This window comes from Acartia tonsa, chromosome 6, assembly GCF_053477335.1.
Source record: "Acartia tonsa isolate MP-2025a chromosome 6, ASM5347733v1, whole genome shotgun sequence".
Taxonomy (NCBI): Eukaryota; Metazoa; Arthropoda; class Copepoda; order Calanoida; family Acartiidae; genus Acartia; species Acartia tonsa.
Genome location: NC_137265.1, coordinates 50,501,793 through 50,526,436, shown reverse-complemented (window position 1 = coordinate 50,526,436; position 24,644 = coordinate 50,501,793). Strand labels below are relative to the sequence as shown.

General features: G+C 32.9%; 1 protein-coding gene across 1 annotated transcript; it reads right to left on the bottom strand.

Moving 5' to 3' along the window:
• Window positions 1-296: 296 nt before the first annotated feature.
• LOC145322893 (calcium-activated chloride channel regulator 1-like) lies at window positions 297-24,214 on the bottom strand. Its single transcript, XM_080165235.1, has 4 exons — window positions 23,784-24,214; window positions 9,206-9,349; window positions 3,585-4,634; window positions 297-3,132 (listed from the first exon to the last, which is right to left on the bottom strand). Exons 1-4 carry the CDS (start codon window positions 24,072-24,074, stop codon window positions 979-981), a joined length of 3,639 nt encoding a protein of 1,212 aa, XP_080021361.1. The 5' UTR covers window positions 24,075-24,214; the 3' UTR covers window positions 297-978.
• Window positions 24,215-24,644: the final 430 nt, after the last annotated feature.

The following is a 24,644-nucleotide window of genomic DNA, read 5'->3' as shown; positions in this document are numbered from 1 at the left end:
CTATAGGTACACGGTAAAGGTTAAGAACAATCTATACCATTAAACAAAGGAAGAAGTCATTCTTTACAGGTTGATTTATTATAATTATATTTTTTTATTTGTGTCAGTTTGAGCCAAACAAAGCGTTTGATAGAAATTTCAAGATATTCCAGGTACGGTTATCAAAAAAAAAAAAAAAAATTTCTTCCCTATTGTTCTATTCAATAGGAAATACAAATATATAGAGCACCTTATCGTTCTACTACTATTTTTAGGCCTTATAACACACACCTTTACGGGATTTACTAGAAAATGACCTCTCCCTTTATTAATTTATTTGCGCAAGGTAGATTCGGGTTTCTAGTAGCAAAATCTATATGTACGTCAACTCAAAGGGTAGAATTTGTTGATTTTCAATTTATTGAGTTTCAAAAATTAAATTTTTGGCACCATAGATAAGCTTTGATTAAGTTTTATATTTCTAAATAAAAAGATTACATAATAAAATTATAAAAACAATTGGTATAAATAAATAAACAATTAAAATAAAAATATAAGCTCACAAACACGACTGAGATCTTACTGAATGAATTTTCTATGTATAATAAAAAGAACATTGTTGTATAAAAAGTTTGAATTAATCTAAAAAAAAAAGAATTTCTTCAGATTAAATATCCCTCTCAGAGTAGACAGACATTATAGAGATTTTAATTTCTCTTGAGAGAACACAAAAGTTTAATTTGAAAGTTTGTGTCATTATTTCTGGTTAATACTAGGGCTCAGCAGCCGCAGCTACAGAAATACCGCAGTCTTTATGAATATTTGGCACCCGAAGCTGCCATTAAGTCAATAATGCACATAATAGCCAAACTTTTTAAAAATAATAAATCCGCAGCCGCTTTTTTTAATAATCTGCGGCGGCTGTCGAGCCCTTGTTTTTTATTGTAAATGTAATTGTCTTTGTAAAAAGTTTAAGCACACAAAACAACAATTTGTCTTTTACACTTGAGTCACATTTCTTATTCTCTTTGTTGACGGGGTTAGGGTTCCATAATTAGGATCCCTGCAGGATTCTGACCCGTTGGGGCTGCACAGGCTGCTGGAGCCACCGGTAACAGAGGCATCCGGTGAAAACTGGTTTAGGTTATCAGAGGATAAAACCGGTTTTGGCAGCGTGGGCGGTCCCCGCTTTATTGACATTGTGTTGATGGTGGCCAGCTGTTGGTGATGGGAAATAGTGGCGCAGCCGAGGTCTAAATCTGTTTCCAGGTAGGATATGGGGGACTCGGACAGCTCGGATAATTCAGATGAGGGATTATGATCCGAGGAGGCGGACGAAGCCGACGGATCAGATTCACCGTCACCCAGTTCCCGCGGCTTTTTTAGGATACTCTTGCGTTCACATTTCGGCAGCGGCTTGGCGTAAATTGCAGTGGCGGTGAACATTGAACTGTCGTGCTGGTAGCTTAGATGAGCGGTTGAATGATCGGCAGCTGCGGCAGCTGATGGTGATCCGGAATGCAGTAGCATGTTGTCTGTAGATCTGGCAGCCTTTGCTGAGCTGTTGTGCTGTTTGTTTGTGCTGCTTCGCAGCTGATTGTAGAGATTCTCGCTGCTGTAGAATAATCTGTCTTGACTGCTGTTACTATATTCTGTATCAATAACCAATTCTGTGTAGGGATTTATCCTGGGATTTGGCGACCTGTATGGGCTAGCAGGATTGTCCAAACTACTGCTTCTCTGCACGGCATCCATGTTTAGATTAATAGAGCTAAAGCGAAGCAATTCATTGTTTTTGAAACCACTAGCTGCGTCATCATGCGTTATTTCGTCCTCATCCGTGACAGACTGGCTGCTGCGCTTCCTACGCGAGACAATGATGGATATGGACACAAGGACAAGTGTGAAAATGACCACTGTCACCACACCAATGACTGCATACCAGATTATTGAGTTGGGCTCCCATATTCCTCTCAGGGGATCATACAGCCCCTGTCTCATGGGACTAGAACCATCCCCAGCTCCCCTCCCACTGTCACCACCAAACTGTTGAGTGTCCAATTTCGGCGGGAAATAAATTTTAACAATATTAGAGTAATAACCAACATTTCCCTCGTCATCCACGGCTAATATTGTAAAATATAAACTTTTATCGAATAGAGTTAGGTTGATATTGTGGGTTTGCCCAACCCCTGCGGGGACACTTCCCTCAAATCTGTCCACAAGCTGCAGGCTGTTCCCGGAGGGGCGATAAAATGTTGAGGGGTCGGCTGAGCTGTGAATTTGATAGGATGTCGGGCGGCCTGTGTCATAATCATCCCCTGGAGCTGTCCAGGCGAATTTTAATTCTCCAGAATCTTCCAGCCGTCTGGCAGTTAGGTCGAGTATTCTTGATGGGGGAAAATTATCTTTAGAGCCACGTTTAAGACTCATAACACGGAAGGCAAATCCTCTTTGAATTCGAGAAAAATAGCCATTGTTGTCAAGAGTATTATTTGCTGTGACCCTTAGTTCAACATTGTATCTGCCCTCTTCTAGAATATTATTGATGTACCTAGAATAAATTCCATCCTTCTGAAACATATCAGGATCTCCCGTTCCTGAGTCCAACAGGTGAATTTTAATTTCTGGCATAGGGAAACCTGCTTTGTTTGTTCCCTGAATTATTGCCTCAACTTCAGCTCCTGTGACAGGTGTTCCACACCCAAGCATGATTTTAGCATACAAGATTAAGGGTTCGTCCGGCCGTACTTGAATATCAAATCCATCCTTATTGGTCATTAGGTTTATGCTAACTTCTGATTGGCCAGGTTGTGCTGATGACGTCACTTGGATCACATGTTTGTTTCTAAGCTCCCTATTGGCTAGTCTCTCCAGCCGGTAGTTCCACTGTTGACCAATAGTAGCTTCTGAATCAAAGGGGACACTGAATAATGAATAATAATGCATGCTTTGGGTTGTATCCATAACTGTTGAGTATGTATTGACACTGGGCGAGTTCGAGTCCCGGACGCTAACCGCCTTGATGAAGCTTTCAGTTGACTGAGGGAAGAATACAGAAAATTGAGTGTCATGTGCAGTGAATTGGTCAATGATGAATGCTCCCTTCTCCATGGTGCTGCTTTCACGCGGAGAAAATGTTGCCTCGTGCAGCTGAAATAGAAAAAAATATAAATATTAAATATCCAGCATTGATTCACTGTTTTAATGACAATTTTTTAAAATTTATTTCTAACTAGTCAAAAAAAAAATAAGGCTAAATGGATATGTTTCTGAAAACAAGGTAGGTAATATATATACAGCCATAAAACACAAAGATGGAAAAAAATTACATTCAATTACAGCATTACAGACAAAGACAGACATACCTATATACAGAGTGAGGAAAGTAAAACTTTATAAAACAAATTCGAAGCAACTTATAGTAACTAATAAAAAATGACGTCATACAATACAAATGACCAATGATAGGCCTGTAAACAATTTACTTTTGGTCAATTTAAATGTATACTAGCTCATCATTGGTCATTTGTATTGAATAACGTCATTTTTATTAGGCACTTTTAGCTGCTTCAACAAATTAAGCATTGTAAAAAAAGACTTACCAATTGTGGTGAATATGGAATAGTCTGAGTTTGAACAACTCTGAGCGCCTCCACCAGATCCATGTACACAGAACCATATCCAACCTTTCCATCTACCTGAGCGCTCAAGCCGCCAGCACCAGCCGCCAGGCGGTCAGACAACAGGAAGCTGGAGCCTCTAGTCTGGGCAGCTACGCGTTCCAGGGCAGGATACCCCTTGGAAAAGTCTGATTGGGGCAGGACAAATGGATAAACTCTCAGATTGTGTTTCATGGCAGTTTTCAGCAGGTCAGACTCGAGGCTGGCCTCGGTTGAAGCCTCAAACTGTTGGCTGGCAAGATCATCTCGTGTTATGACAATAACAACACCGCCCTCACTTGATGTCCCAGCGTTGCCATTGTTCATTAGCAGCGCTTCCAGTGCCGTATCAACTGCACAACGGACACAGCTCAGCTCTGACTTAGGCGACAAGTTGTGGCGGTTGTTGATAGAAAAGGCCAGGCTGTTTCTGATCGGGGATACCATGCTGGCGCCTAGCTTTGTCACTGGATGCGCTATATAGGCGTCAGTGTTGAATAAGACAAGTCCTAGCTCAATATTTTCTGGCAGGTCATGCAGAATAAACTTCTTGGCCGCCGTCCTGATATACTCCCACTGGCCGCGCGCGTCCATCTCAATGCTGTTCTCAATAGCCAGCACAAGGCGCGGGATTGTCCGCCGGGTCACACGGAACCTGGGCTGCGTGTAGTTGACCAGGGTGGCCACAGGGTTCTGGAAGTCTGGATGCATGTTGACAACCTCTTTAGCCGTGCGTCCCATGCACTGGGCAAACTGGCGTGACGTGGGTTCGATCCTTGTTTGAGTTTGAAACATTTCAGGATTGGAGGATTCAACCAAAAAATCTTCAAAAACTCCATATCTGAGCTTGAACCAAAGGTTGGCAAGGGTCAGGTTGTTAGGTAGGTGGGGCCAGGACAGGTACATTTTGTCTCCAGGTTGACCGCAGCCCTCTGGCTGCACAATATGACTGCTTGCACTGTCAGGATTGTAGGATACGTGGATATCAACATCCTAAAAATTAAATAGAAGTCAATTTTGAATTTAAAAAATGTATTAATATTGATCTGTAGCGAACTTTTCTTTTTTTTAATTTAAAACATCCCTTTGATAAATATTATACAAACACTTCCCAAAAGTTTTCCTTGTTCATTTATTTCAACCCTCTTCTAGTCTACAATTTACCAGGAATAAAAGGACATAAATTTTCTCAAAGAAACATACTTCTCTAAAAATTTATATTAATTTATGCATGCAAGGCAATAGCTTTTCCAGTATGGCTTCAAAACCGTTTAATATCCTCTGGATTAGATCCAGTTCTCAGACATACAGAAAAATCATGCACAGCATCGTATTACAGACAATTGTCCACGAATATTAAAATAATTAAATAATTTTGTTACAGACATGGTTTTAGTCTTATAATTATTCATTTTAATATTCACGGAAAGCTGTCTATAATACAATGTAATACATATAACTATCCTTCCAAACTTGAAATCCATTTTCCCCTGATAAAGTTAAGACTTTGTAAACTACTATGAATTTATCATTTATTTGATGTTTCTATGACATGACAGACCCCTTTCTGTTCAGATGTCATATCACTCCCACATATAGTATGCAAAGTTTTCTAAGTTTTAAATGGACATACGGATTTTCTGTTAACTATTATAGAGTTGATACGCTTCCATACGCGTACCTAACTGTTATAGGAATCATCATGCAAAGTGCGAAATTGTAACATGCCTGAATTAACGATAAAAGCTATCACTTACAGACATTCGGACGGATCGACTCTAATTATAGAAAAACTTCGTTTTAAAAATGGGCAGTTTGTGCTATGATATTAATCAGTTTTGATAATGTGATATAATTTGTGGAAGTGATGACACACCTTCTGTTTAAACTGAACAATAATTCATATTGTTTAACTTGTAGGGATAACAAGACGATTTGGTCCATTCGGAGCCAAACAACAATAAGATAACAATTAATTCATTTTTAAAAGACAGTTAAACAGTAAAAAAATCTTTTTCAGCAAATTATGTGTAATATCTTCAAGAGTGTATATGTATGTTTGGAGGGCGTATAATCATTAACTGATGGAAAATCATACGGACAAACTCAAATTATAGAGTAGCAGCTTTTATTACAAGAATAACAACGTTTATTTGACACGCAGCAATGAAAAGTATGCACATAATCTGAGTTTAGATGGAGTGGTATTATTTTACTAAATAATAATGTAAAACTTTGAAGGGGTGGGGGCGTTTAAACCATCCAAGTGCACGCCTCTATTGAATACAATAACCCCTAAATTCAGTCGGATTACTAATACAAAGATGAAATTAGTGGATTTGGACCTAAAATTGATTTTCTACGTTTGTACTGTGTACGTGTACTATACACTTAAATTCTAGTCAAAAGTTAGTTTTTTTATGATTTTCTTATCATTTCATCATATTTTTCAATAAAAATTATAAAAAATAATAAACATTGTGTGAAAAAAATCTTAATTTTACTTATAAATGATTGTAATTTATTGTACAAACTGTATAAATTATTGGAATAAGAATTTGTTGCAATTAAATTAACTGTTAATCATAGTTTCAAAATAGAAACAATGCATTTGAATTCGCAACAAACACAAATTTGCACTGTCTGTCTGTATGTATGTCTGTTTATCTGTCTGTCTATTTGTAAGTTTGTTGGTCGGTCTGTTCGTTAGTCTGTCTGTCAGTTTGTTGTGTCTAGTCTCTTAACCCCTCTTACTTCAATCAATTCATAGATAAATTAAATTTTTATAAAAAAAACATCAAAAAATTTAATTGAAATTTAATAATCTTAAAGAAGCATGGCAAAAACTCTACACAAGTATTAAATTTTAAGAAAGCTTTTTTTGTAAAGGAAGTTTAGCAAAACTAGATTACATTAATATCATAAAAACAGCAAATTCAGGGTCCAATTTTGTATAGTATACATTTATTACCCTTGGAGTTTTCTCAAGCTTTTAAAATGTTTATTTATTAAAATATACAAAAAAAAATATGTTTAGAAAATCAATATAAATTTATCGGAATTATTTCAGTTCTTGTACTGTTAAAAATCATAATATGCTTAAATATGTAATAAATTGTGATAATCTTTGAAGTAATAATGTTCTATGTAAATTATTATTGACTCTATGGCTTCACAGTTTAACTAGGGATCCCTGTTAACCTTTGGTGCTGTTATTATATTAACAGACAAAGACCAAATTGTGTCAAAAATGATCCATGTGACGTCATAAAAATGAGGAATTGTCCATCTCTGTTTTAGGGGTTTTCTTTCCCACTTCTCCTCTCATCTCCCTCATTTTTATGACGTCACATGGATCATTTTTGACAATATTTGGTCTATAAACATAGTATTCATTAATTTTCTAGCATTTAAGCTGAATAATTGACATAATGTCGACGAAAATGACATTTCATCGCCATTTATTCGACTATAAACTATTATTAGTTATGGCTGACATATCATCGACATAGTGAAAGCTTTTTGTAGAGCCTATAAAAATGACGCCATACTGGCCTACCATTGCATTGGTCAATTAAAATGTATACTGGACTGTCATTGGTAATTAAGTCTGTCTGTGTATTGGCTATCATTTGTCATTTGTTTTGTAGGATGTCATTTTTTATAGGCACTATAAAGAGCTTCGACACAGTGATAATCTAATAACTATATGACTACATACTTATAAAGATGTAAATTGTATGTCAACTTAACGCTTCCAAGTCCAACTGGTTGGGGAGGGGTTTTACATACAAAATTACTTCTTTAATAGAATTATAATACAATTAACATGGATTAATACATGAAAGAAAGAGAAAATTGTAAGATTAAGATAATAGAGGAGCTGCTCTATAAGTCGTAAGATTTGTTGGTTGGTCATTGTTAGTTGTGTGTGTGTGTGTTTGTGTGATTTTTATTAAGAACAGGTGAAAAATGTGTATGTTATATAATGTTTATAACCTAAACAGGGACTTTGGGATATGCCCCATATAACAAAAAAAAATTGGCAGTCAATTATTTTCATAGATGATGCTATAGTCCAATGGACACTTTAAAAAGGGGGGGTGGGAGATTTTAAAATGTAATATAGTTTCTTGGGAGGTTGGGAGAAAAATAGTTAAAATCTTGCATAAAAGCCTCACTAAAAAGAGGGGCTATTTAGCAAGATCTTTTATTGTCCTGTTGTGACGTCATACATTTCGGGATAGAAGGGAAGGGGGAAGAAAATCTCTTCAAAGGAGATGGGGAAAATGGGGTTCTCCTTTCACTTTTCCATTCCTTTTTCCGAAATTTATGACGTCACAACAGGATAATATAGGCTTTGTCAAATCAGACAGACATCATGTTACTTTATATTGAGGTGCAATATCCCCCCTACCTGTGTATTATTTAGAGCACATGATTTACAACAAAGATACCGCCATACAACAAAAATATTTCCCCTTTTCCACCCCTTTGCCTTCCTAGGCATGCATAAACTTAAATGGAATCTCGGAAACTTTTATTTATCTGTTAAAAATTAGGAAAAATATGACCAATTAAACTTATATAATTATTAAAATTATCTATATAATTATTATAAAATTATTATTATTATTGGGCTCAGCTATTAAGTAATTGCTTATGACTTATTTTCATTTTTATATTTTACTTAGAAGGAATAGTAAAATATCGCATCGTATTATAGACAACTATGCGCAGATATTAAAATAAAAAAATTGTGAGATTAAAACCAGTTTTGATAGCCCCGATGGGGCCGAAGACTCGGGATATAAAAATTTGGTAATAATTATATGTTTTTTATTTTAATTTTCGTAGAAAATTGTCTGTGTGCAATGCTATACATAATTTATCAGTATGGCTGAGAACCACTTATAAACAAGTGGATATTAATCGGTTTTAAAGCCAACCTGGAAATAAAATCATATTTTTTCAATGACTTATTATAAAAGTAAATAACGCAGTCTCCTTTTAAATGCACTCTAAGCATTAAATATATAGGTATATTATTGAAAGGGCTGAATTTCTAAAACTTTGTTTATACCTTATATTCGTATACACAAGTCTGTGAGCTACAAAACATAAAAGAAATATAAAGGAACAGAAAAATTCTTAACTTTGAAGGTTATTCAACTATAGAATTTGTTTTTCAAGATTTTTAATGTTTTGAAAAGGTTTGATCGATCAAGGTCATAAATGTAAACCTGCAAATATTTTTTTCATAACTTTTCTGGAAAGATTATTTTATCTCAATTGTGTTATCCTTAAAAAATGTTCAACTAACATAACAAGGACAGCAACATAGACGTAGCGTCGTTCTGTTAACGATTATAGAGCTGCTACGCTTTCTAAAAAAATATAAAAAGCATCATTAGGACGATTCTAACATAATATTATTAACGAGATATCCCTTTATGATGGTCGGACGGACAGACTCTGATCATAAAAAAGCTTCGCTTTTAATAAGCAACAAATGTTCTTATTGTGGTCCAGATGCAATATGAAAAAAAAAACCGCCTAATTACCTGATTCAAAGGAAAATTATTGAAGTTGAAACCCGGACAGTTGTGGGGCTGCCAGGATGGAGGTATGTCCACCAGGATCTCGTCAACGGTCACCACACCCTCCAGGGATAGGTACACTATCTTACTCAGCGAGTTCATGGCATCCTGAAATTATTTTAAATTAATTAATAATTAAATAAATAATTAACTTTCTGTTTGTTAATTGAGATTTCTAAAACGGCTATACAAAACAGCTTTCCTCGGATATAAAAATGTACAATTATAAAATTAAAATCAGTTTTTTAGCCCAGAGATGCCGCAGGCACGAGCTAAAAAAACTTGTTATAATCTAATGACTGTACATTTTTATATTCGTAGAAAACTGGATATAATATACATAGTTTTTCAGTATGGCTGAGAACCGGTTCTAATCTATCGGATATTAATCGGTTTCGAAGCCATACTGGAAATAATACAAAAATCTGTTATCAATATACATATAGGGGATAACAATAAAGTTATTATACATATAATGCTCTGATTATAAATATATATAATATAATATGTAATATGGGAAATAATTCCCCAAAAATAAATATGTGATTCTCAATTATAATATATGTCATTATTATCATCTATTTAGGGATAAAGGGATTTTGAACTCAGATAAAAAATCATGAAAATCATTTAGTGACAAAAAATATTGCATTTGTCGCATGTTAGTATGTTACACAAATGGAGTATTTTTTTCGATTATCCATTAAGATCTCAGTAACCATTGGACCTATTGAGTTCTCCATTTAAGGGAAGCTTTATAGGTTGCTTGGTGGCTTTAGGCAATTTATTTTTTTTCAATATAAGTTTTTGGATGGTTTTATGCTATTTTGCTGTCCCCTACCTTCTTTCTTTAGTATTACAATATTTAACCAGTTAGAAGAAATAGGCTGAATTGTTTTTTATTACACAAGAATAAAGATATTTGTAATTAGAATTAGGGTTGGGCCGGATATCCGGCTGATTTCTAATGATTTCTGATATCCGGCATTAGAAATCGGATATCCGGTATCCGGCCAAAAAAGTATCCGGCCCAACCCAAATTAGAATATCCCTTTATACGTGAGTATCTTATTCAGAAACTCTGATAACTTGATTATTTAGTTTGCAAAAACAGATTACATTATTTTCAAGGGATATAATATGTAAGAATTCTGTTTTGACCAAGTGCGCGCATTGGTAAAGTATTTGGGTGATACTTTAACTTCGATCTTCAATATTTGGGTATTCAAAACGGCTGCTACAAAAGATGTGTTATGTTTTAAATGATTTATCCTTCTTATTAGAAAAACCATAAATAAATTAAACATGACAACCTATTAAAACCGATTCAATTGTTTATTTTGACTATATACCTATAACATTAAATACAAGTCGTTTTAGCTTATATGATATCGATACATGATTTATGCCAAACGCATGGTTTGAAATCAAATAATTATATGATAAATATGGGAAGGTTTTATGCTGTTTTATGGAGATAGTTGGCAAAATATTAACAATCTTTCGGGGAAACTTTAATCAAAGGGCTAAGGTTGTAGCTTAAAATATCATGTGAAAACATCAAATTACAGTAAATTATATCTTTATTTGGGGGGGGGGGGGGAGTGGGGGGCTTTACGCCCCAATGCACCCCCAAACACGCTCATATTGGATATAAATATACAAATGAGATTTTGATATTTTGTTTCTGTACACCATATTACTGGTGAAATCAATCTTAATTTCTGACAACGGGAAATGATATTTAATATTTTTGATAATATATGTACATGATATCTTTATAAACGTAAAAATAGTTTTTCTCACAATATATCATAACAATTTGATATTCTTTAATCAGCTGTGCCCCTAGCCTCTATGGGGGAAACCCTAATAATTTAATTATAATAATAAACCAAATAAATTTCGCCAAATAGAAAACCCACCCAGGTTCAATACTTTAATCTGCCCCGAAAATTTTGGACCAAGACTTATCAGACATCTAGCTACTAAAGTAACATTTTCTTTATGAAAAAAGGATGCAAAATAGTTGTTCTTTTAAAATAAAATATCCCCTAGAATTATCAGAGAGAGAGGAGACAATTAGCTGTTTATTACACTAGTCCCCAAATTTTTATAATAAAGTTTTCTTATTCGTTGGCTTAACAACTTTAGAAACTTTTGTAAATTTGGCTTGGTTTATTAATTAAGTTCATCCACTATAAGTCATCTACAGGATGTGTAATTTTGTGTATCATTATTAGGTCTGTACATCAATTTATCAGCCATTGTCTTATCCCTTTAGATCGCTGTGAATTATACACCTTTTACTAAATTTAGCGCCAAATTTTGACTTTGCTCACAGTATGCTAGCCTACAATAGAAAAATTGTTTAACGGTCATCATATTTTTACTTTTTTTAGTTACTCTGTTAAACTAAAAAATTTCCGTTGACACACAATTTTAATATATTAAGAAGTCATTTTATGTTTTATAACGGATTTCGACATTATGCCGGATAATAAATCAACAAATCATCTAAATACAAAAATAGTCTTATATTGATAAAACACCAGCATCAAATTTAGCAGGGTAGTAATAAGTGAGGAATACGTTGGAATGGAATGTTAATAGGAGCACAACTGTTCAATAATTGTTTTTGGCCGTTTTTATTACATATTTTTAAAAATTTAGTAGGTTAAATAATAAAAAAAAACTTAAGAAGTTTTTTCAATATTCTTTAATTTGACTACATATAAATTCCTAAACATTTAATTGTGTAAAAAAATCATTATTATTTAAGCTTTACATTAATGGATGTTTTTATCCTTGTTTAACTTTGAGTTCAAGTGGTTTTAAACATTAACAACAAAAGCAAAATGATAAGGATTCAAAAAGTGATTAAGGACCTGACCAAAAATTTTAAGTGGTTTTTAAAAAAAAAGAACATATTTTAGTTTTTTTTTATCATAAACATAACTTTGCATATTTTAGCTTTTTTAAAACTAAACTAAAATCTAAAAATCATTTCCTTAAAAGGACAATTTAAGATTTGATAAGAATGATTCTTAATATCTATGAAACCATCTTTTCAAGTGCAAAAAGTTAATTCTTTGCATGGATAGTAGGATAAGTTTAAATATCAAATCTTCAAATTAGGAATAGTTATTTATTGAATATCGTTGTATAAACAGCTTTCCGCGGATAAAAAAAATGTACTTTCAGCGTGGCTGAGAACCGGTTCTTATCAACCGGATATTAATCGGTCTCGGAGCCATATTGGAAAAGACATTTTGAGACCTAATCAGATTATGATCCCTTTGTAAGACTCATCCTTTTAGGGCTTTTTCTAACACTCACCTAACCTAACCTTACGTTTTTAAGTAATCAAACTTTCAAATATACTTATTCAATTATCACTGGGAGTTAAGTATGATTTGAGTATCCTTGATACTTTTCAAGAAGATTCCTCAATGATTTTACAGTTTTATTGTTTTCATTGTTCGGCAGCCGCAGCCATAGCTACGGCCGCATTGAGCCGCACGGCGCCTGTCAATTTTTAAAAAAGAAGCTTTTTATAGTGCCTATAAAAAATGACATCATACTGGCCTACCATTGGTAATTTTATGTGTGTATTGGCCTATCATTGATCATTTGTATTGTATGACTTCATTTTTATAGGCACTATAAAGAGCTTCTTAGAAAACAGCAGAAGCAGAGTGAAATCTGCAGCTGAAGCTTCACCGACTAAAAAATGAGCGGCTGCCGAACCCTCTTTGTTTTTGCTTACAAGTATTAGGCACATCAAAATAATATAATGACAGTAGAAAATTTTCGTTTTGTCTAATAAAGGCTGGATAAAAAGTCCACCCACCCCCCGTATTTCCTGCTCAATGTCAGCGATAGTTATTTATCACATCGTATTACAGACAGATTTCCGCGGATATCAAAATGAAAAAATTAAAAATTATAACCAGTTTTGTTAGCCCCCAGGGCCGGTCTACCAAAACTGGTATCAATTTTATAATTTTATTTTGACATTCATGGAAAATTGTCTGTATGACGATGCTATAAATGATTTTTCAGTATGGCTGAGAACCGGTTAAAATCCAGCGGATATAAATCGGTTCCAAAGTCATACTAGAAAAAATATTATAACAATCTTTTAAAATTCTAACAAAGTATATTTTATTCAATTTTACGGTTTAAAACTTTATGAAATTATTTCATTGTTTTAGTAATATATTCAAAATAATTAGCAATTCAATATGAAATTTTTGAAATATTGAAAAGGGTCAAAATTAGAATAAATTTAAGTGAACAAAAGAATATTTATGAGAAAAAAAACTTGGCGTAAAATCTATTTAAATATTTTTTAAGAGATGATATAATATTTTCTCAGTTTCTAAACTGTTGTCCACGGATAAATGAATTTAAAGATTTTTATGTATGGTATGATTTTTCAGAACTATAGAACCTGTCAAAAGAAAAGACGAGGGTTTGAAACCAAAAATCTAACAAAATGTTAAAATTTGTTTGGCAAAAGTCAATTAGCGTTATCAACTTAGAAAATTTGAGTGCACAGATACTCTTATACTAAGGTATGTCTGTACGAACGTCCATTTAAGTAGTTTTAGTTCACAACTACTCTGTAACTAATGTATGTCTGTACGAACGTCCATTACAACAGATTTAGTGCACAACTACTCTTTAACTAAGGTATGTCTGTACGAACGTCCATTACAGTAGTTTAAGTGCACATCTACTCTATAATTAAGGTATGTCTGTACGGACGTTCATTACAACAGTTTTAGTGCAAAACTACTCTATAACTAAGGTATGTCTGTACGAACGTCCATTACAGTAGTTTTAGTGCACAACTACTCTATAACTAAATCTTGTCTTTGCAACAGTCCATTTAAGTAATTTCTAAGTTCTAAATGAAATTACAGCCATAGATGAGAATAAATGCTGTTTAATTTTCCATGCAACTTTGTTTTAGCTGCTCTAATTATGGACATAATTATCCCTTTAAAAATAAAATGGTCCTATCACATTTTCTTATCTGCTCAAGATTTTGGTTTACTAAGATAATATACTTATCAATTTGGAAACAAACTTTTTATATTTTTTTTGGCTTTATAATCTATATTAATTAAGAGACTAGGCAACCCATTAAAACTTAGAATTGTTGGTTTTGATTGGTTGGTTCAAACTAGCAGTGTCCATAACTCATAATTTTGATATCTAGAAGTGGTAATTTAATTTATCATAATTGGGGATTTACATCAATGTATCATCCATTGTATTTTCCCTTAGTTCTCTTGTAATGACTACTTAACCAATTTTCCAAAACAGTCGATAAAACTATTATAATACATTGTCTAATTTTACAACTTTTAGTATTAAAACATTGCAGTCTTTGTTTTGTTATCTGTTTATAACAAGTTCGTGCCCTGACACTAGTAGAGCAGCGAATGATTGATTGGGGCAGAAATGACTCTTACCTGGCCTGGACATATGCATACCACAGTTAATCAATTCAAGTCTAACTTTGTCTTAGGAGGAAATGGAAATCTACAACTTATCTTCCTTTCAAAATGTATCAGCAAAACCAATGTCTTAGAATACTTTTTTTATTAACTAGCAGTGACATAACTTTCAAACCAACAATTTCAATCTACAGAAGGGGTAATTTTATTTATCATCATTGGGAATGTACATCAATTTATCGCCCGTTGTCTTATCCCTTAAGATTCTTAATGTATACAGTATTGTCAACCTTATTTTCGTTGCCTACCGACTGACATAGCAGAAGTATGAATAGTTTTAACGTCTTAGGTTATGACGCGGATAGTGTTACTTGTATTAATTAACAATGAATATATTAAGGAACATGCAAAGCATAGATTAGAGCATCCTGCCTTGGGTGAATACACCCCCATTGTCCTCTTTTATACATATTTTTTCGGGAATTGGGGTGGGGTGGTTCAAACGTCCGGAAAAGTTGCCTTTAACATACAATGGGTAATTATAAATCTTACTTCAAAAGATGAAAAAATATTCCACCCGTTTGTGAGCTTTTGCATACAACTTTTCAACCATTCAAAAAGTATCCCATCCGCTGTTTTTAAGTAGAGTAACTGTGTGTTGATCTCCATCCTGTTTCTTGTTGTACGTTCAACACCTGGCGCGCTAGTAACCCCCCCCCCCCACAAACACACACACGCACACACACACACACACACACACACACACACACACACAATCACACACACACCTTTGTATTTCCTTCTATGTTTCCCATAATATATAAATCTACCCCTCCTTTTTCTCCTAAAAATTCCCATATATATTATTATATACATATAGATCAGGGTGGGAGAGAACAATGGCCGTTAAATTAATTTACAACCCTTAACTTCCCCTTGATATATCACAGAGCATAAGGATTAAAAGTGTGGTGTGGGGAAGATTAATTTATCATACATTGTTCTATCCCTATCTTCCTGAATATAAACGGATTGAAAGATATGTTAATGGACAGATATGTAACTTTTTTACTTTTTTGGGAAAAATGCCTTAAGATGTAATCTAATTTTCAAAGAATAGTTATTATATTTAACGCATCGTATTATATACAGCCTTCCGCGGATAAATGAAAGAAAACAATTTCCATTTTTTAAAATCGTAGAAAACTGGATATAATACGATACGATACATGATTTATCAGTATAGCTAAGAACAAGTTCTAATCCAACGGATATTAGTCTTTTAAAGCCATACTGGGAGAAAATTAATTTGACTCATATATTTTGGACATTTTATTGTTTTGATTGATTTCAACAAAGAAAAAAAATATACTGTTTAAAAAGTAACTGTAAAAAAACATTATAAGCAAATCTATTGTTTTTTTTTATAATATTATAATGAAAATTATCTATATAAAAGATGTAGTTAAAATTATAATGTAGCCCCACTTAAAAATGATTAACTAACCGCTATAATAATAAATGAACCTGCTTTAAAAAGAATAATAAATTAAAGTACTCAAATTCTATTTATGATGAAAGGGTATTTTATTTCTTTAATACATGGTAATTTAATTTTATATTCGCCATTACATGTTTTATAATATAGTTAAATTCTACAAAATGTCAGGTATAAGGTATATAACAAGTGAAATAAATCTAAAATAATATTTGGGGGCAAATGGAGAGGTCGTCAATTTTACGATGTGTTGCCCCCCAACGACAGCTGAAAACCACGTATAGGTTTCGTGATTTTTTTTGAATTATTTTCGTTATTAGCATAAGCTGACAAAATGTGCCTTTAAATCAAAACTTTGACTGACTTAATATTTTTAGGCTGTACAGAACTAAAGTGAACTAACATTTCCACTAATATTATTAATTTTACAGAAGGGGCAATTTTGTAAATCGTTAAAGTGAACGTACTTTAATTCAACGTAAGGTATCTACGCTTAAAATTCCGTCATCTATCTTTTATAGAAACTGAGAAATTTTGATCTGTTAATTGATCTTATAGACGGTTAAAAGACATACAGACCCTTAATAAAAGAGTAGTAACTACCATTAGAATAACTGTATGGTCTACTAATGTAGGGAGCCCGCAGGACTACTATGACCCACCTATTAATATATGTGGGTCTAAAGGCCTTCTTGATAACCTAATTTATCAATCTCTCTCGCCTCTTTCACCCCTTTACATGTCTGCCTACTATAGGCCGGTTCTAAGGATAATTTTTCAATAGCTTAACTTAATATTAACATAACCTAAGACTTATAAACAAAGATTTACTCATGAAGCAGCATATAGAGCCTTATAATAATGACGTCATGCAATACAAATGGCCAATGATAGGCGAGAATACATATAAATTGAATGTATACTGGCCTATCATTGGTCAGTTGTTTTGTAGGATGTTATTTTTTATTAGGCACTATAAGCAGCTTTTTATTAGATCTAATTAAATTTCAATAATTTAGATTTTTTATAACAACTGCATCTCTAAAAATTTACTGTGACACCACGGAGTTCAAACTAGTAGAATTTTAGAACCCGCCTTTGTTGATACCGTGATTAATTACGAGGGCCAAAAATTGCATTGAGGTTAATCCGCTATTAATCCTTGCCTGGATAGGACCAAATTTCAAAACAGAGATAACCATTCTTCAAAATGAAAAGCCCGTTTGTGTATTTTTAAATGTTCAAGTTCATGGCTTTAAATAAAGTTTCTATGTAACGCTATTCTAATACGAAATATCAATATCAAAATATAACAACATAACCAACTTTAATTTTTAACATAAATATTCCAATTGAAAGCTGCTGAATAAAGAAGTAAAGAAATGAGGAAGGAAACATTGGACTGCAAATAAATTCGGTACCTAAAGTTTATAATCACGTTCTCTTATTCGCTGGCTTAAACCTTTTGGTACTTTAATCAAATCTAGGTTGATTGGTTCAGTATCAATCTAGCGGGTACTTTTGTTTATCATCATTTGAGATATGCATATATTTATCGTCTATTGCCTTATTAAGGAGAAAGTCTTTTAGATTGAAATTGAATTATTATCAAATTATTTGATAGAAAACTTGTACCTTTTCCTGGAATTTTTACCCCCTTCCTTTTTATCTTCCCGTATCCTGCTACATATTACATATTATTACCTTCAGGCATCACGCCAGATACTAGGTTTCAAGTATGTAGGGCTATTTCATCCTATTTTGCCATACCAGCCAACTTATTAAACATCAAATAACGTAATCATTTTTTATAATTATAAAGTGTTAACTAAAAACAAACCATTTTGTTTCAATGATAATCATTTTCTTCCCTTTTAAACTTCTGCGCCCTTTTAAAGGGTAGGTATTGGGGGGGCGGAATAGCCTGAAACCATACCAAGACTTAAATTTAAAATATAAAAAGCAAAAAATAAAAAGGTAAAGCCTCAATATAAATGGATTCAGTGGTTACCGAGATCTTAACAAACCAACAAAAAAAAATTAAAAAAAAAACAATATATTTTGTTCTAACTATGATTCTTATATATCTTTCTATGTATGCAGTTGTTAAATTCTGGCTCTGGCGTGATTCTCCATATTAGACAATAATAATTTTTGGGTGTCCGTTCTCTCTCGTCCAGTTTCTAAAGGATGTTGATATAATCGATATATTATTACTTGGATGTTGCACTCTGATAAAGGAATACTCGCAGCTGGCTAAAATATCGATTACCTCATCCACCTCTTTACTACCTCCCCTCCTACTGGAATAACGAACTGGCCAAAGTGATGTGCATGATAGCAACCTAAATTGACGACAATTTTTCCCCTGTCATAATATCCACGTATATTCTACATCCATTTAAAGGATGTTGTTATCATAGAGGCAAATTTTAACTCTTCAAAAATTGATAATGCTGCAGGTGGAAAAGTAGGGGGGAGTGGGTTAATAAGTTAATAACAAGGATGATAACATCCATAAAAGTGAAGCTTTGAAATAATAGGAAAAACGAACATTTACACTTGTAGAGTATCAAAACTGAAAAAGCAGAATTTAAATACATAGGTCTAAACAAAATTGTAAGTAAATTTGTTGTTAATACAGGATACTCATACGGACGGACCAACCCTAATTACAGAAAAGCTTCTCTGTTAATAACAAGGATGTTTTAACATTCAAAAAGCAAAACAGATCAAACAGAAAGAGAGGGGTATGTTTCTGTTAATAAAATCCGTAAAGGTTATGTGTTATAAGTTAAAAACAGTAGTAGAACGATAAAAGTATAAAATTAGTGAATTTTATCGTTCTACTACTATTTTTTTAAGCCTTAAAACACACACCTTTACGGATTCTACCAGAAACCTACCCCTCTCTTATTATCAATACTAGAGTTGGCTCGATATAACTATCTCCCAATTGGCTAGTTTTCTATATGCATATCTATTTTTCAATAAATCTATTTTCCTCACCCGGCATTACTATCTAAAAGAAAGTAAATGTTTAATAATTTAAATGATTTTTAAAAAGATTTTTTAAATCATATTTTTTTTACATTACCATCGCCAAAGGGTTAATATGATTACAATGATTACAGTTTAATATTTGAACACACAAAGTGTCGCCACTATCGAATTCTTTTAAAACAGAGTTTTCTTAAATTTATTATATTATAAATTTAAATTTTCTTTTTTATGATTAGAAATTAAATACTTCAGTATAATGTAAATAGCAACATGAAATGAAAAAAATGAATTTATTTTTAATAAAGTAAAATAATGGGTCTTATCGTTCTGGGCAATGAGAGTTAATTATGGATTATTAGAGCACTGTGAGTTTTAAACATACATTCCTTGGAAAACTTGAGCTCGATTATAGACATTTATTTCCTATATAGATCTGACATGGATCTTGAAGCAATTAAGCAGGCCGTTTTGTACATGTTAAAAATTGGAAGATTTCATTAAATAAAAGTTATTGCAAATATACTTAGTAAATAAAATTGTGATAGCGCAGAATTCCTTTAAAAAGGTGTCCAACTTTTTTGATTTTTGAAAATAATAGCTATTCGGTGTTTTTAGTAAGTAGTAGATGTAAAATGATCCATAGAATTTAGATATGCAATCAGTTTTTTTGTAGACCTCTTATTTTTGAAGCAATTTAAGTTATTTTAAAATTAAGTTGGTTTTAAGGTACTAAAACGCAACAAAAAAAGAAAAAAATTGCATTATGAACAAAGAACAAAGATCTTTAATTTGACACCTTACTTTTTGAATTCTGTTAAGTAATTTATTAAAAAGTCTATTTTGTTGAAGCCCGGTGAATCAAAACTTTGAACTTTGTTTGCTCGTCACGAATGGGTGAAAATAAAATCAAAAAAGTAAGGACATGTTCTTTAGTAATTACAATTTAAGTTACGAGAATACAAAGGCTTACGTCTTACTTTAAAAATACGGACATACAGACAAACGGACTGTTGAATTACAGAATATCTTCGCTCATAAAAAGCGGACTGGGTTAATAATAAATTAGGTAACGAATACTGGCTTCCAGGTTATTATACAAAAAATAGTTGTAAAAATAGCACCAACTGTGGCATTACTTCTTTATAGTTCACTTTGTCTGTCCGTATGTCTGCCAGTCCGTAATGCTATGGGGGAAATGTGCTTGTCAAAGCTGCTGTATAAGATAGAGTGCTGATTTTTTTTCAGTGAAGATAATTTTACCCAACGGAATATAATTTTCAATCATGCTTTAAAAGACAAATGTAAATATTTGTACTTAAAGGTTTCGGCTCACATGAAGGAGACTAGCACCGGTGCTAGTTTCCTTCATTCTACACCATTTGGTGCTAGGGTTCTTCATCCTTAAGATTTACAAGATTTCTAATAGTGGGAGGGATTTTAGGTGTAAAAGGGCCGGGATATATTTGTGTGAGAAAGAGGGAGGAGCAATTTATATATTACTAGCGGCTACGCCCCTAGAGGCCTCTAGGGACACTTGAGGAGAAGAGAGTCAAATTTAATAACCCAATTTCTTATTTTAGATTTTAAAAGATAAAATAAAATAAAAAATTGGGGGGGGGGATTTTTCGGTACAGACACACAATCACACAGACATCCTGTTACTTTAGTATAAGGGTTATTTTATTTATTCATATTAGATTTATCTTATTTAATCAATAAGCTAATATTTAATATGTTCATTATTTTATTTATTCATATTAGATTTAGGGTGCTACCTTTCTCTTTAAGACATTTGGTGCTAGCTTTCTTCATTCTTCGATTTCGGTGCTAGTCTCCTTCATGTGAGCCAAGGTTTCTTTATTTACTGACCCATTAGTATAAAACCCTTACAACAGTAAAAGGAGGGAAAGAAAGGGGTGTTGTAGGAAATTTTGTTTAAATGTTTTAAGACAAGAAAAGCGTCTAAAAATTTTGATTAATTGCTCTGGTGAAGCTGTATTTTATAAATATAGACCCTTTTCAATCTTCAACTTTTTATAAATTATTTATTTTCGATATTATTTAAGCTTTTATGTTAACCTACTTTTTAAACGTTTTCTTTAAACGGACGAATAGACGGGCATCCGTATTATCATTCCTAGTATATAAAGTAGTAAGGTTTTTTGTCTGAAGCTTAAGATTGCGATAACTACTGAACCGATTGAGTTCTCTATTTTAGGAAAAGTGGTTTAAGGCTGTTTTATTGATATATTTTATACTTTGGGTGGTTTTAGCCTATATTGCTGCATATTTCTACTTTATAATAAAGAGCTCTAGATAGTAGTAGGTTATTTCAAAAGCCTTCATTTATTTTATCTATTTTAGACTATGCAAGGACAGCCCCCTCGAGATAATTAGATCCTCTTTTAATTAGTATTAAACATAAACAAGGATGACAACATCCATAAAAGCGAAGCACTGAAACGGTAGGACAAACGGACATTAACACTTGTATAGTATCTGAACTGAAAAATCGGAACATAAATGTATAAATGTCGAATCAAAATTGTAGGTAAATTTGTTGAAAAACTGCTTAAAAACAGGATAATGTTTATGGACATACTTACATTTTTGGACTTGATTATAGAGTTGCTTCGCTTATAATATTGTTCCTTGTTGTCACAGGAATCAATATACCAAAAATCAGATCAAACGGATAATTAAAACACTTGAAAATTTGTTGTTAAAAAAGTAGAAAAATCAACACGTTTAAAATGGACGTACGGACATTGTGGTAATGATTATAGAGTTTCTACGCTTTCTAAATCGTACCCAACTACTACAGGAATCATCATGCAAAGTTTGAAATCGATAGGACAATTCTAACATGCCTAAATTAACGAATAAAAGCTATCTATCTCGGACGGACGGACGGACGGACGGACCGACCCTAATTATAGAAAAGCTTCGCTTTTAAAAAATGCCTTTATGAGGTTGGGCAAAACTACCAGAGGCTAGGGGCGAAGCCAATTGATTGGAAGAACTTAAATTCATAATAAGCGTATCTAAATAGGAAAAAATATTTAGGCATACAATATACCCGGTAAATTTTATATGTATAGGTTGATTGAAACGATTACAATACATTGATTTGACAGATCCGATCAAAATATTTTTATAAAATATGTGTACAACAACCTTCATTCTAGGTATATTTAGATTTAACAAGAACGATACTAGGTGATTACTTATCAGAGCACAGCTACCAATTGAAATAAAATTGACAACATTTACGAACTGAATATTTATAAAGTAGTAGTCATTTTTAAAACCGATAGATATAAAAAGATTTCGTTACATTGGTATTTGACAAGAAGGGCTACTCTATAAGTAGTTCATTTAAACGTCGGTTTTTTACTCGATAATAATATTTTAGATATTCCCAAACTTTAAAAACTGTGCATAACAGTTCATTGTTCTTTTTCCAACAAAATATTGCATTAATACTGCACTACATAGTTCTTTTTTTGTCACTACTTCAGCCCTATAAATATCAAAATGACGAAAGGTCTTACTTGTTTGAATGCTTCGTGAATTACAAAAGAAAATATGATATATGCCTAGATGTGCCCAAACCTTTTGATATTAAGTTTTAAGTTTGAGTTTTGGAGGCGATGGTTGAGGGGGGGGGGGGTATTTTTTCAAACATGAAAAGAATTTTAATCTTTACCTAGAGATTAAAAGTATTGAAACGAAAAACATGATAAATATTTTATTTTTAAAAAATTAAGTCTTCTAGTTTTTTTTATAGCTATTTTATTTCCTTTTTACAATTATATCTTTTACTTGTACGTTGTTCATCGTTTTGTTTTATCATATTATTTGAGAATTATTGTCAAATCGAAAAAATATATAAATAGCAAAAACAGCTTTTAATTGTACAATATAATGAATAATAGCAAGACATTTTGTTTAAATCATGATTTTTAAAAACTTATACAATAGTTTTTAGAAGCAAGGCTATTCTTTAGTTCACTTTTAGCCGTTTGTATGTCTGTCTGTTAGAAGCGGAATAAGAAAATTTCTCAGCTGGTAATCAAGATAAATAACAGATTTTTTGTGAAGATTTCCTGGGTAAAATCGCGTCCAGCATATAATTTACTTGGCCCGTCAGTCATGCTAAATAAGACACTAGAGGCTGCGCCCCTAGCATCTAGGGGTTCTATATTCAAAGGGATATGAAAGGGCAGAGAAATAGCCTAAACCATACCCAGACTTCTTGTAAAAATGTTATAGCCTAAAACCATCCCCTGGAACCTATAAAAGGATTCAAATAAAGGAGGACCATATCGGTTCAGTCGTTCAGCAAGATCCTTAATATCGACAAAAAAAAACGTACTACTTTATATACTAGGATATACTGTACATGAAGTTTCGTGATTTCCTATATATTTCTTAAATTCACTCCTTCTATATTTTATAATCACTAAACATCTGTATTATAACATACTCTAACCATTTGAGCATCCACGATGTGCATCTTTGCTAATTATGAATGTTGTCATTTATTTTTTTACAGAAACTTATTTACCTGTAAATCAGTAAGAATTTGGCTGCATTCTTCAATTGGCAATAAATCCGGGATGCTAATCCGCAAAATCCGCGAATTTCTATCAATATGCGGTTGAGCAACAAAATCCTTCTGCAAATTTTCACTTAAAATTTCATTAACATTATTTTCTAATACGTTTTTATCATCACTTGTTAATACGACTTTTTTACCGTCATTTTTCGGCGTGGTATTATCAGCTTGTCTTTTTTGATAACTAACTTTTGGAAGGGCTATTAGCAAGCCTATTAAGAGACACCACTTTAATCGCATTTTTGCAATTGTTTTTATAACTTTATTATTATGATTAACATGAGATTTTTATAGTTTTTATAAGGTGTTAAAAACTCCTACTGTTTTTCTCAGCATGTGATAGGATCTCACCTCTGTAATAATGGGATATATAAGCCCGACTAAATATAAACGAAGATAGATGGAAATTGGGAATTTTCGTAGAAGCCGGGAAATGAGGGGGGGGGGGAGAGTTTGTGTCGGAAGATATATTCTTGGGGAGGGGGGGGGGAGCATAGGGAATATTTCGTAGTAAGACAAGGGAAGTTTTATATATGCATGTTAATATATGTATATCAGGGGTTGGTTTCTACTATTTTAGGGTTTTTAGAAGGGGGAGGGGGATTCTGTATGTATACAAGTGGAATAGTGATAAGAGAAGAAGAAAGGAGAAAAGGGAAAGGGCGGCTCTATAAATTGAGGGGCGGGGGATTTGTAAAACTCAACGGAGTAGAACGCGTTCCGAAGCCGGTAATAGAATATTGTGTATACAGGAAACCACGCACATTTTACCAAAAATGGGGAGTTTTGCAGGGGGGGGGGGGGATGTAA

Coding starts and splice junctions, on each gene's coding strand:
- LOC145322893 (XM_080165235.1), bottom strand. CDS start 24,074: ATGCGATTAAAGTGGTGTCTCTTAATAGGCTTGCTAATAGCCCTTCCA. Junction 9,350..23,783: donor AAATTCTTACTGATTTACAG/GTAAATAAGTTT, acceptor AAATAATTTCAG/GATGCCATGAACTCGCTGAG. Junction 4,635..9,205: donor ATAATTTTCCTTTGAATCAG/GTAATTAGGCGG, acceptor TTTAATTTTTAG/GATGTTGATATCCACGTATC.